The 13,660-nt window shown below is 38.4% G+C and overlaps 1 protein-coding gene across 2 annotated transcripts in view; it reads left to right on the forward strand.

Moving 5' to 3' along the window:
* PPP2R5A (protein phosphatase 2 regulatory subunit B'alpha) overlaps nt 1-13,660 on the forward strand; it is a 74,921-nt gene that overhangs the window by 42,155 nt on the left and 19,106 nt on the right. For both annotated transcript variants that reach the window (XM_027766374.1, XM_006163708.2), the window contains one exon: nt 9,532-9,624. In XM_027766374.1, coding sequence (XP_027622175.1) covers nt 9,532-9,624 — 93 coding nt within the window. The remainder of the gene's footprint in view (nt 1-9,531; nt 9,625-13,660) is intronic.

Below are 13,660 nucleotides of genomic sequence, written 5' to 3' on the forward strand. Positions count from 1 at the left end.
GTCCTAACCACTATGCTGCCTGATGGCCCTGATTCATTAGCTATTAGAATGTGTTAATTTCATTCTGCATGCAACATTCAGATTTCCTGATTTTACTGATTTCTAAGTTAAAGTGTTAGGAGAATATGTTTTGCTTGATTTTGATCCTTATAAACTTACTGAGACTTCAATTTGTGCTTGAAAAGAATGAGTATTCTATTGTTGGAAAGTGTGTTCTGTAGAAGTCTGTTAGGTCTAATTGGTTTATAGTGTTATTCAAGAAGATTCTGGGTGTATGATCCCATACCACCAACCTATATCCTGTACCATCTTCATCTCAAGACATTCTCCTTCCATTTTCTAAGAACGCTTCTCTTTCTTCTTGGCCCGTCCCATATTGAATCAAATTCAGGGTTCATGTTGCATATCCTCCTTTAAAATGTTCTTACTGTATTCGATAGAGATATAGCCCTTTTAAAAATATTTTCTGCATTCATAGTTAGTGCCACAGAATACAATCTTTTTGTACAGCTTTTTTTTCCTTTTTTTTTTTTTTTTTGGAGAGGTTTTTGCTATAGGGCGCATGCACTTGCCAGAAAGAGAGAGACAGAGAGACAGAAAGCAAGAAATCACCCCCCAGAGGGGATGGCCATGCCGCAATACCTTCTCCATTCTCCTCTCGGGATCTTGGGTATGCATGCACACATGCCTGGCGTGAATTTAAGCTACCAGGTTCGGGACTCGAACCGCAGTTGACTACGTGGGAGTCCAGCGACATAGCCATTATGATAACTGCTGGTCCCTGTACAGCATTTTTTTAAAAAGCTTTGTCTTTCTTAATAGTGAACTTTTAGAACTATGCATTTCCTGATATCTTCTCACAGTATAAGTAGCCTAGTATCAGACACGGAAATGAGCTGAGTAAGTTGTCCCGTTAGCAAAGCAGCATAGCATCAACTCTACGATCAATTGTATACGTCATTTTGCATGTGTGTACCCCAAAGCAAAGTTATATTTATTGTTTGTTGATTAGAAAAATCTCTGAATAAAAATTTAATTGGTATCAACTTTCATTTTCTTGTTATAGCATTAATTTATAACAGATACAAAGGTGGTTATATTAGACTGGATAAGCACTGCTCCTTTTGAAGAGTTGGGCAAAGATGCATCAAACAAAACTATACTTACTTAGAATCCCCAAACTGTTGTTAGCCTTATAATATTATTAAACTCATTGTAATAAATTTTTTTTCTATGGGGAATGATAGGACCCACTCATGATAATGCTTTTATGTGCTCTAAGGTCTTTGAATTTCATGTAGCAGTCTTTCTTTTTTTCTTTTCCTCCTCTCCTCTCTTCTCCTCTCTTCTCCTCTCCTCTCCTCTCCTCTCCTCTCCTCTTCTCTTTTCATTCTAAATCTGTACTGACTGGCTACCTAAATATTTATTGAATGACTATTTTTACTTTGGGATCTAATCCTCCCTTTCAGTTTGGGGCACTAAATTGATATACTGTTTTAGTAGCTAATAAAGTACAGTTTGGACTCATGACCTACCTTTTATAGCTGTAAAGTAACAATTGGGGGAAAAAAAACAAGAAACTTCAGTTGTATTTATCTTTTTCTCTGAAAGTAGGTATGATGGTAGAACCACACATGGCTTTTAGTTCTGATTTGTGGTAGCAAGTAAACATTTGCTGCTACTTTTGGATGCTTGGCATTTGTTAAGTAGAAGTCCAGCTATGACAGCTAGTTTCTTTGTTGAGGGGCGCAGACATTCCTTCTCCAGCGTTGTACCTACATAATTTAGTTTATTGTTTCCCAAATGTGGATTAGGTAGGTGGTTTAGATTTTTTTTTTCCTACTGTAGTTTTATAGAAAGATTTGAAGGGTTTCTTTAAAAAAAAAATTAGGTATACTGCTCCATGTAACTGAAGGGTTTCTGACCCTGTGTTCAAGGTACTCTAGAGGTTAAATTGAGGTAAATGAGTCGTCTACTGAGATGGAACCTGTCCCTGGTGAGTGTGAACTGCAGAACAGTCTTAATTAAATATGTTGTAGGCATCTTCATTATTTTCTAGCTCCTATAATTTAACATTTTTCAAAGCAGTCAATAAATCTCAAAATTTATCAGCTTAGAAGACCAAATTATAAATATATAGTTTTTTAAATTTTTATATTAATTTTTTATTTTGCATTCATTCACTGATCATCACAGTGTACAAGATGCAGTTTCCATCCAGAATACACAATATAGTAGCTTAGTCATATGTGTTGTCAGAAACAATTTTCCATTTCTTGTTTTATATATGTGTGTGTGTGTGTGTGTGTGTGTGTGTGTGTATAAATAATACCTCCCCCATTTCTCACCCTCTGCCATATCCCACTCTCCTCCTACACTATCTCTGGTATCTGCCATTGCTTTCCATTCCTTTTTTTTCTTCCAAATTTTCTTGGTTAACAAAATATATTAATTGATCGAACTACCTTCAGTAGTTCAGCTAATAATATAAATATCTGTGAACACATGTTTGACTTTAGGCATTTAACTGTGAGTAGAATGAATATACTATAAAATAGACACCTAGCTGAGGCTATATAGCTTACTGTGGTCATTAAATAGGTATTTTAAAATGTTTTTTCATTTTAAGAAAGGCAGTTTTAGTTTTAATAAATCAGAATACAAAAATATTAAGAGAACTTTGCTTAAGACTTAAAGCCAGTGAGACCAGCAGTTGGCATAATGGCTATGTTGCTGGACTCCCATGTAGTTGACCACAGTTCAAGTCCCAGACCCAGTGGCTTAAACTCATGCTGGGTGCGTGTGCATGCGTGCCCAAGATCCTGAGAGGAGAATGGAGAAGGGATTGCAGTGTGGCCATCCTTCCTGGGGATGCTTTCTCTCTCTCTGTCACTATCTTTCTGGCTAGTGCCCGCGCTCTATTGTAAAAACCTCTCAAAAAAAAAAAACAAACAACAAAAAGACTTAAAGCCAGGAAGCAGGTTAGGATTCTGCTTAAATAGTAGTTACCCGGATTTGTTGACAGTTCAAGAGAAGACAAAAAGCCTTATCTCTGAAACATACATCATAGAAAAAGATCAGTATCGTGTTGTCAAAAGCCATGAAATTCTTTCATCATCTCGGTCTCATGTACTTAATCTAACTTCTGTTGTGGTCCAAGCTTTCCGTTTAAATTCTGGAAGATAATATTCAACTCTGGACTTGTCCCTACCATTAAGCTGACCCTTTTCTTAAATGTTTTTTAACTCTTATTTCTGTGTGTCTGACTCTAGTTTTCCTGATATAACACTCCTTTCAGAACTTCTTGGAAAATGGTCTGGTGTTGGGAAATTCTTTCAGGTTTTGTTTATCTGAGAATTTCTTGCCTTCTCTTCCCACATGAAGGATAATCTTGCTGGGTATAGTATTCTTGGTTGAAATTGTTTTTCACTCAGCACTTTGAATATATTTTTTCATTCTGTCCTTGCTCGCATTGTTTCGGATAGTCCACTGTTAGCCTGATGGGATATCCTTTGCAGGTAACTTGTCGTTTTTTTCTCTTGAAAGTCTGAGTACCTTGTCTGTGGTTTTGGTCAATCTGGCTATAATGTGTCTTGGAGAAGATCTTCTTGGGTTGATTCTATTTGGTGTCATATGTATTTCTTGGGTTTGAATCTTTGAATGCCTCTCTAGGTTTGGCAAGTTTTCTTGCAAGATTTCATGAATAGATTATCAATGCCCTTATTAGTCTCTTCACCTCCTGATATACCAGTTATCTGGATGTTTGGATGTTTGATGGTATCTAGTATTTTTCGTATATTATTCTTATTTTTTTGGACTATTTTCTCAGTCTCTGTGGTAGATTTTTTTTAGCCCAGTGATTCTGTTTTCTACATCTGAGATTTGATCTGTATGATCTAGTCTACTTTTAATACTTTCAAGGGAGGGTTTGATTTCCTATATTACAGCCTTCATCTCTCACAGTTCTGTTTGATTCTTTCTTATGGTGTGTATTTCCTCTTTCAGATCGTGCAAGAACTTCCTCACCTCCTGGAACTCCTTGGCTCTATTCTCCTGCCTCTTCTACAGTTCATTGTCTCTCTTCTCTTCCACCTCTGTTAACTTTGTCACTATGAATATTCTGAATTCTTTATCAGACATTTCCATGTTTTCCATTAAACTGTGGATGAAGAGTTATTCTTTTTCCTTGGAGGAGAGGTATTTTCTTGCTTTCCCATATTTTTTGTGACCCTGTGGTGATTTCTAGTCATCTGATGGATGGTGCATTTCTTCCTAATTCTTGAAGTTCAATCCGAGCATTCAGAAGCGTGCAGGAGGAGGTGATTTGGAGTCTGTTTGCCGTACCGTTTTTATCCCTTTGTGCAGCAGATTCAGTGGGTATTGAGGAATATGTTAAGGAATATGAAATGAGTTGTTCTCAGCAGCAATGGAGGAGTCTTCTTCTGAAGGCCTGCCCCTTGCCTCTCCTAGACAGGGGAGGGAATGGGGATTAGTAACAAGATGAAGGAGGGTCTGAAAGCCAAGAGAATACTTTACCTTAAAAAATTTTTAAAGGAAAAATTACCAAAAATTGAGAAGACAGAGAGAGAGAGAAAGGATAGAGGGGCACCCTACCACTCGAGACTGGGGGCTGGAGGCTGAATTATAGGTAATAAATATATAGTTATAAAAAACTGGGGCTGGCAGGTGGCGTGATGGTTAAAGGTGCTGGATTCCCACATAGCTGACCATGGTTCAAGTCCTAGATTTGGTGGCTTGCTTTCTTGCTTTCCCTTTCTTTCTCTCTGGTCAAATTTAAAAATAATAATAATAAGTGGAATTAAATAAATAAATTAAATAAATAAATAAATCTTTCTTTAAAAAAAATGGTTGTTTTTTTTTTTTTTGGAGAGATTTTCGCTATAGGGCACGTGTGCTCGCCAGACAGAGAGAGACATAGAGACAGAAAGCGAGAAATCACCCCCTGGAGGGATGGTCATGCCGCAATCCCTTCTCCTCCATTCTCCTCTCAGGATCTTGGGCATGCACGCACACGTGCCCGGCGTGAGTTTTAAGCCACCGGGTCCGGGACGTGAACCGCGGTCAACTACGTGGGAGTCCAGCAACATAGCCATTACGCTAACTGCTGGTTTCCCCCCAAAAATGTATTTTTAAGACTGCCACCAAATCGCCAAATCGTTACATTAATGACATCATGCTTTTTTTTTTTTTTACACTTAATCACTATATCTTTACAGCATACAAAATGAATTTTGCCGTCTTGAATACACTGCATGTCAGTACGGTCAAAGATATTATCACACACATTATTATCAGCAATTTTCCATTTTTGTGTCCATTAAATGTTTGCTTTGTTTTCCACCTTGATTTCCTCTCCCCTCTCCATTGCCCATCCTTCTCCTGAACTGTCTTTTGTTTGTTGTTATTATTATTATTTTATTTATTTATTTATTTATTTATTTATTTATTTATTTATTTATTTATTTTTTGGAGAGGTTTTTGCTATAGGGTGCCACAAAGACAGAGAGATAGAAAGCAAGAAATCACCCCCAGAGGGGATGGCCATGCCACAGTCCCTTCTCCTCTCAGGATCTTGGGCACGCATGCACACGCACCCAGCGTGAGTTTAAGCCACCAGGTCTGGGACGCAAACCACGGTTGACTACGTGGGAGTCCAGCGACATAGCCATTACGCTACCTGCTGGTCCCCCCGTTATTATTATTATTAAATGTCAAGAGAAGCACTTTTAGCTTTAGTGACTCAAAAATGATAAGAAAAATTTGCTTAAGACTTAAAGCCAGGAAAAAAGATTAGGATTCTATTCAAACAGGTAGATTCTAAAAACTCAAAAAGCAAATATGGACAGAGCTAAAATCTAATAACAAGTTTTCTTCTGAAACATTTTTTCTCTCTCTCCATTCCCCCTATTACCAAGGAGAAGCATAAATTAACTAATTTGCAAAAAAATAAGTTTAATCTCAATTTGGTCTGTTATTTGCACAAAGCCCAATAAGAATACTAATTGATTTAATTGGCTTTGCTGGAACCTTTTATAAAGAACTACAGATTAGATTCTTTAAAAAGCCTCCCAAGGATACTGAGCCAAGTCAGGAATTCACCATCTTACTGTGCCTTTTAAGTACCTGTACTTGGAAGTTGGGGCCTATTAGGAAGTGACATTCTCTATTTACCTGCCAGGCAGAACTGTTTATGGTACCAGGCAATCTTTCCAAGAGCTTCTGTTGACTTTCTTGAAATCAACCTTACTTAGTTCCTTAGCTTTCTGGTTAAATCTTCAGATAGGACATTCCAGTCAAAACCTTGGCAATAACCAGTGTTTTCGATTTCTGATGCAAGACAATAGTTATTGTTGAACTTATGCAAATAATCATACTGCCACAAAATAAGAATATTCACACATTGTTTCCAATTCCAGAGAGGTCAGGAAGGGAGAAAAGTTTGTTTTAATTCCATTTCCAAAAAAAGAAATTAACAAATTGCTGAAATCTATCAACAACTCAAAGGAAAACAAAAATCCTTAAATCTGGAAAACAAAGCATAGAAGGAAATCAGTAATGTTTTAGTCCAATGTCATAAAATTCTGTTTCACCAGTTTAGTCTCATGTGATTTCTCTGGCTCTTCTGTTGACGTTGTAGTGTTACTGTGGTCCAGTCTTTGTATTTAAATACTAGAAGTTCAGAAATAAGAGCTTAAAGTTACCAAAACCTATATTCAAGAGTACTTACCAGAGTCTTCCTCTGGTAAAAGAGGCAATTTTTAGATTGTAGCTTATTACCAAATGTTTTAGAAAGCGCATTAGAATAAAGCGATTAACTGTGGATAAGAAAGCTTAAAAGTGGCCATGATTCAAGATCTGATTTTACCATAACCCAAAATTGATAAATTTGATCATTTCTGTGACAAGCTGCATTAGAACTATTTAACATTACAAGTATGACTAATAACATACTCTTATATAACAGATATTTAAGAATCTCACACAGTTTTGGAATACCCATTGACACAAATTTGTATACACAGAGAGCTAAACACCATTTCATGTTTTAGAATGTTTTCTCATATAATTTCCTAACGATTAGTGTGTTACAGTCTATCTCTCATTTTAGATTTAGTAGTCTTTCCTATACGTATTTGGGTACTCCTGTGTTGAGTGTATAGATATTTATAAGTGTTATATCTTCTTGATGAATTAACCCTTTTACTGCTATGTAATGCCCTTCTTTGTCTCTTCTTACAGGTTTTGTCTTAAAGTTTATTCTGTCTGAAAATAGTATTGCACCTTCAGCCCTTTTTTGGTTTTCATTTGCATGGAATACCTTTTTCCACCCCTTCACTTTTAGTCTATGCATATCTTTATCCATGAGGTGCATTTCCTATAGGCAACAGATACAGAGTTTTTGTTTTTTAATCCATTCGGCCAGTCTGCATCTCCTGATTGGAGAATTTAACCCATTAACATTCAAAGTTATCATTGATATCTCCAGACTTGACCCTACCACTGTGTTAGCCATTTTCTTGGTTGTTATTCTCTTGTTTCTTTCTGTCTCTCTTTGGTTTCCCTGGTACAGCACTCCCTTCAGAACTTCTTTTTTTTTTTTTAATAATTATTTATTTTATTTATTCATTTATTTTTTAGTTTGAGCAGAGAGAGACAGAGGGTGATAATGAGAGAGAGAGAGAGGAAGTGAGAAAGCAAGCCACCAGATTCAGGACTTGAACCCTGGTTGGCCATGTGGGAGTGTCCAGCGCCTTAACCACCACGCCACCTGCTGGTCCCTCTTCAGAACTTCTTGAAGAGCTGGTCTGGTTTTGGTAAATTCTTTCAGGTTTTGCTTATCTGAGAATATTTTTTATCTTTTCTTTCCATTTGAAGGATAATCTTGCCAGGTATGGTAATCTTTGTTGAAATTATTTTTCTTTCAACACATTGAATATATCTTCCCATTCTTTCCTTGCTTGGATTGTTTCCACCAAGAGGTCTGATTTTAGCCTGATGAGATAACCTTTGTAAGTAACTTGACATTTCTTTCTTGCCATTTTCAGTATCTTGTCTTTATCTATGATTTTGATCATTCTGGGTATGATGTGCCAGGGAGAGAATCTTCCTGTGTTGATTCTATTTGGGATCCTCTGTACTTCTTGGGTTTGGATATTTTATTGCTTCTCTAGGTTTGGGAAGTTTTCTCCAAGTATTTCATGGAATAGACCTTCTATGCCCTTGTCCATTTCTTCACCTTCTGGAATACCTATTCGAATATTTGGGCGTTTCATAGTATCTAGTTTTCTCATATATTGTCCTCATTTTTTAAGTTATTTTTTCATCATTTTTGGTAGTTTTGTCTAAGTCAAGGGACTGGACCATGCAAAGATTCTGTCTTCTGCAAGGCCCAGTCTATTATTAATATTTTGAGGGAGGTCTTGATTTCCTTTATTACTGTTTTCATCTCTAGGAATTCTGATGTTTTTTTTAATGGTGTCTATCTCCTCCTTCAAATCCTGGAAAGACTTCCTTATCTCTGTCATCATGAATATTCTGAGCTATATTTCTGACATTCCTTCAGATTCCTTTGTGCTGCCCATGGTTGAAGAAAAGTTGCTCTGTTCCATTGAGGAAGAGGTATTTCTTTGGTTTCCCATACTTTTTGTGCCTCTGCGCTGGTTTCTAGTCATCTGGTGGATTATACACTACTACCTGCTTTTCTGTTGTCGATTCTATAGTGTCGGGGGTGGGAAGGAGAAGAACTCTACTTCTCAGATGTGTTCTTGGTAGAAGGCCTTATCTTCCACTCAGAGTGTGTGTATATAGCCACTTTGAGGTGTTACTTCCTTTCCCAGTCTCTTGAGACCAGGTGCACCTGGGGCTAACCTGGAAGTTTTCAAACAGAAGAGGGAAAAGGAATTGTGAGGTGTGTTATACCATGTGGTTCAAAAAACTATGAAGTCTCAGAATATTCCTGGGACAAGTTGGAAGCAGGAAGAAGCCTGGAACGGTCTTCTGCTCACCTTTTCTCACCAACTGCCACTTTTCCCTATTCGGCTGCAGCATAGGCTCTGGGGAAAATGGCGGTGGATGAATATACCTGGGATGAGTTGGGAGGCAGGAGGAAGCTTGGAACGGTCTCCTGATCCTCATCCCTCACCAATTGCTGCTTAGGATTATGTTTATTTAATTTTTTTTTTTGGAGAAGTTTTTGCTATAGGGCACGTGCGCTCGCCAGACAGAGAGAGAGACAGACAGAAAGCGAGAAATCACCCCCCAGGGAGGATGGCCACGCCGCAATCCCTTCTCCTCCATTCTCCTCGCGGGATCTTGGACACGCACGCACACGCGCCCGGCGTGAGTTTAAGTCACCGGGTCCGGGACTCGAACCGCAGTTGACTATGTGGGAGTCCAGCGACATAGCCATTACGCTAACTGCTGGTCCCAGGATTATGTTTTGTATATGAAGTGGAAAAGGGTAGAGTTTTACAAGCATCATCTAAGATTTCATTTTACTTTTTCTCATAGTTGGTATATGAATTCTTCTTGAGATTTTTGGAGAGTCCTGATTTTCAGCCTAGCATTGCAAAGCGATACATTGACCAGAAATTTGTACAACAGGTAAGCAACTCTTATTTCTTAGATTTTCTTATATTCATCTTAGCAGTTGATTTATTAACTTGTGATTAAAATTGAGTAATCTTTCAAAACTTCAGTGGTTTATTTCAATTTGACAGCCCTTAGCATTCTTGCCAAACAATTGGGATAAAAATGAAAAGCTTTGAGAATACAACAGGGTTTTTCTGTCTTGTCTTGTTTTTATTTTTGTTTATTTGGGTTTTTGGGGGGAGATTTTTGTTATAGGCTGCTTATGCTCACAGGAAAGAGAAAGTGAGAAATCACCCCTTGAGGTGATGACTATCTCGCAATCCCTTTTCCTCCATTATCCTGCTGGGATTTGGGGGTATGTATGCATATGTGCCCAGCGTGAGTTTCGAGTCACCAGGTCTTGGAATTGAACAATTAGCCACGTGGGAGTCCAGTGTAGTACCTTAACCACTATGCCACCTGCTCTTTTTTTCTTTTTTTAATGAAAGAAAGAGAGGTAGTTTTTGTTTTGTTTTGTTTTTAATGATAGTACTTGTGTGTGCATGAGCGAGACAGAGAGAGAAAAGCATTCTTGCCATAGGGTGGGCGCCACCACCCCCGAGAGAAAAGCATTCTTGACAGACTCTTGTTATGCTGATCCTCTTTCCCCAGCCCTGCAGCTCTCCTTGGCGCCCAGAATCTTGGGCACCAAGCTATGCTCTACACATTTGCAGGCCAGCCAGGGATCAGAACCCACAGTTGGCCATGTGGCTTCTAGCACTGTAGTCCAACATGTAGTCCAACACACTGTGTCACATAGGCTGAGCTGAGAGAGTTATTTTTGACAGGGTGTAAACCTATTGTGATTCTCTACCTCAGCCTTCCAGTCAGCTATGATTACAAGCACACACTACCAAACCCAGTTCCCAGTGTGGGAACTGAATCCAAGCCTCCCAAGTAGCCCTACTTTTTATGCCACTGTGACTGGGTCTATAGGAGTGTTTCTGGCTTTTTTTTTTTTTTTTTTTTTAATTGCATGAGGGGAATGCGCACTTGCCAGAGAAATAGAGAATGCATCCTCTAAAAGGAACATAGTCACACCACAGTCATTTTACCTCGATTTCTTCATCCTTTCTGGATCTCGGGGTATGCACACACACATACCCAGCATGTTTTCAAGCCACTGGGGCTTGACCATGTGGATCTGGCTCCCTATGCACAGAGTTTAATCACTGTTCATGGTGCTATCTTCCACGAGAGTATTTTTTAATCAAGGATTGCGCATTTATGAAGTTAATCATAGATTGACCCTAAATTCTCAGTTATTTTATTAAGACCACAAAAGCAAGCTTTTCTACAGTATATGAGAAAATTTGGTATGACCATGGAATCTAAGGGCAAAACTTTTGTTTTAAATTTTAAAGTCTTTGCCCTTGAACTTTTGACATGTACCTTAAGCATTATGGCTTTGAAATGACAGAAAAGGAAAGAAAGGAAATGGAGTCATTGCTAGTTTAGGCTTTAGACTCACTGCCTGTCATAAGATTACCTTTCTCCTTCTTCCTACCTTAGATATCCTAGCAACTTAGTTCCTAAACCATAGATAAAATGAGATCCTTCAGGGAAAAAAAAAGGTAGAGTTAAACATATGTGATACCTTCTTTTCTTTTCTTTTCTTTTTTCCCTTTCTTTTTATAAATTAGTTACTAGCTGTTTTGGGTACCTGCAAACTCACAATTAATTTCTAAGAACATTCAAATTTTATTTATTTTTAAAATCTTTTCAACAACTTGAAGTCCTCTCTTTTTTTTTTTTTGGAGAGATTTTCACTGTTGGGCGCGTGAGCTCGCCAGACAGACAGAGAGAGACATAGAGACAGAAAGCGAGAAATCACCCCCCAGGGGGGATGGTCACGCCGCAATCCCTTCTCCTCCATTCTCCTCTCGGGATCTTGGGCACGCACGCACATGCGCCCGGCGTGAGTTTTAAGCCACCGGGTCCGGGACACGAACTGCAGTCGACTATGTGGGAGTCCAGCGACATAGCCATTACGCTAACTGCTGGTTCCTTTGAAGTCCTCTCTTTAACTGTGATAATTTGCTGGTCTTGACAGCAGCATGGTGGTTAAGGCAGCGGAATACAGTATGGCCAACTACAAAGTTCAAGTCCCAGACGCAGTGGCTTGGAAAACACACTGGGTACATATTTGTGCATGGCCAGAATCTTGAGAGAATGGAGAAGAGATTGTGGTGTAGCCACCCCCCAACCCCAGGTGCTACTTTCTCACTCTCACTCTTTTTCTCTGGCAAGTGCACGTGCCCTATAACAAATTAAAAAAAAAAAAAAAAAAGATAATTGGCTGACTTTATCCAAAATTGTGAAGTAGACCAGACCTTTCTAGGTTCATTTTTATCTTTTGAAATACCTACCAGAATGTAAGGACCCCTCTTAGGAATTTGAAACTGAGGCCAGGATTAAAATCATTATAATTTCCAAGACCAGCAGATGGTGTAATGGTTACTTTGCTGGACTCCCCTGTAGTCAACTGCAGTTCAAGTCCTGGACCTGGCAACTCAGATTCATGCCAGGCACATGTGCATGCATGCCCAAAATCCTGAGAGGAGAATAGAAGAGAAGGGATTGCAGTGTGGCCATTCCTCTTGGTGGGTGATTTCTCACTTTCTGTCTTTCTGTCTGTCTCTGTCTATCTGGCAAGTACACATACCCTATAGCAAAAATCTCTTAAAAAAAAAAAAGTCATTATAATTTCATTTTCCAACCTTAAGACTACATTTTTATGTCCCTGTGATAAAGATTCTATAAACGTGAGTTCCAGAGCTGGCCCCTGTAGTATAGTGGTTGGGTGCTATGCATTGGGAACTTGACTCCATACAGCTAACAGGTTCAACTCCCAGCCCTGGTGGCTCAGAAACATGTCAGGCACATGTGTCTACCTGCCCCAAATCCTGAAAGAATGGAGAAATAAAGAAGAGATTGTGGCATATCCCAAGGCCCATGATGAGTTCTTTCTCTCATGCTCGCTCTCTCTGGTGAGCACACTCATCCTCTAGCAAATGGGGGTAAAATGAATTCCAAATATTTAGAGCTCATTTTTGATCTTTCCTGACTACTCCCAATCTCATAGTTGCGGTGAAGTATTGATAAATGAAGAACATTACTTCAAACATTCAAGTAGCTCTTCATAAACTATAAATAATCAGATACACCTCTGCAGATAGATGGGCAAGACTTCTTTTCTTTTCCATTTTTTAGAATTATTTAATTTTATGTATTCTTTAGTTTGACCAGAGAGAGAGAGAGAAGAAGTTGCCAGGTCCAAGATTTGAACTGTGGTCAGCCATGTGGGAGTTCAGCACCTTAACCACTATGCCACCTACCAGCCCCACCCATTTTCTTCTATTTACTTTGAATGCCTCAATTATCTGAAAAGCCCAATAACTTGTTTTCTGCAATTGATATGAATGTGTTTTTATAGGTCACATCTCTGGTATCTTTAGAGTGTTGCTTCAATAAATAGCATGTATGAGACTGCTCAGTTTTTATATTTTGAAATGATTTGGTAGATGGTAAGGTTTAAAACATAGAAGTACAAGAGGAGTGTGGAATATTCATTATCTTAAGAGAAGAAAACAATTTACATAATTCTAGTTTATGTTCAGAGAATTTCAAAAGAAGGAAACTAAAATTTATCGAATGCTTTTTACGTGCTAGGCACTGTCTTTATGTCTTTTTCTATAAAGCGTTCAACCATGTCCAATGTCAAACAGTGGGTAGGTGATAAAACAGAATTTCACCTGAACTCTCTGACAGCGATTGTACTGTTTCTTTAAAAATAAGAATTGGTTTCATACTTCATTAATCGATGGGAAAAAAAACAGGCATAAAGGATATGAGTTACTCTTAAAAGGATTAGATATTACTATCATAGCCAGAGTAAGAAACATGATTTGGGGTGAGCAGGTGGAGCAGAGATTAAGGTGGCTATCCCATATGGCTGACTTCATGGTTAGAATCCTATATTGGAGGCTTAGAAAGACATCATGTGTGT

This window comes from Tupaia chinensis, unplaced genomic scaffold (genome assembly GCF_000334495.1).
Source record: "Tupaia chinensis unplaced genomic scaffold, TupChi_1.0 Scaffold142846_1, whole genome shotgun sequence".
NCBI classification, from domain to species: domain Eukaryota; kingdom Metazoa; phylum Chordata; class Mammalia; order Scandentia; family Tupaiidae; genus Tupaia; species Tupaia belangeri.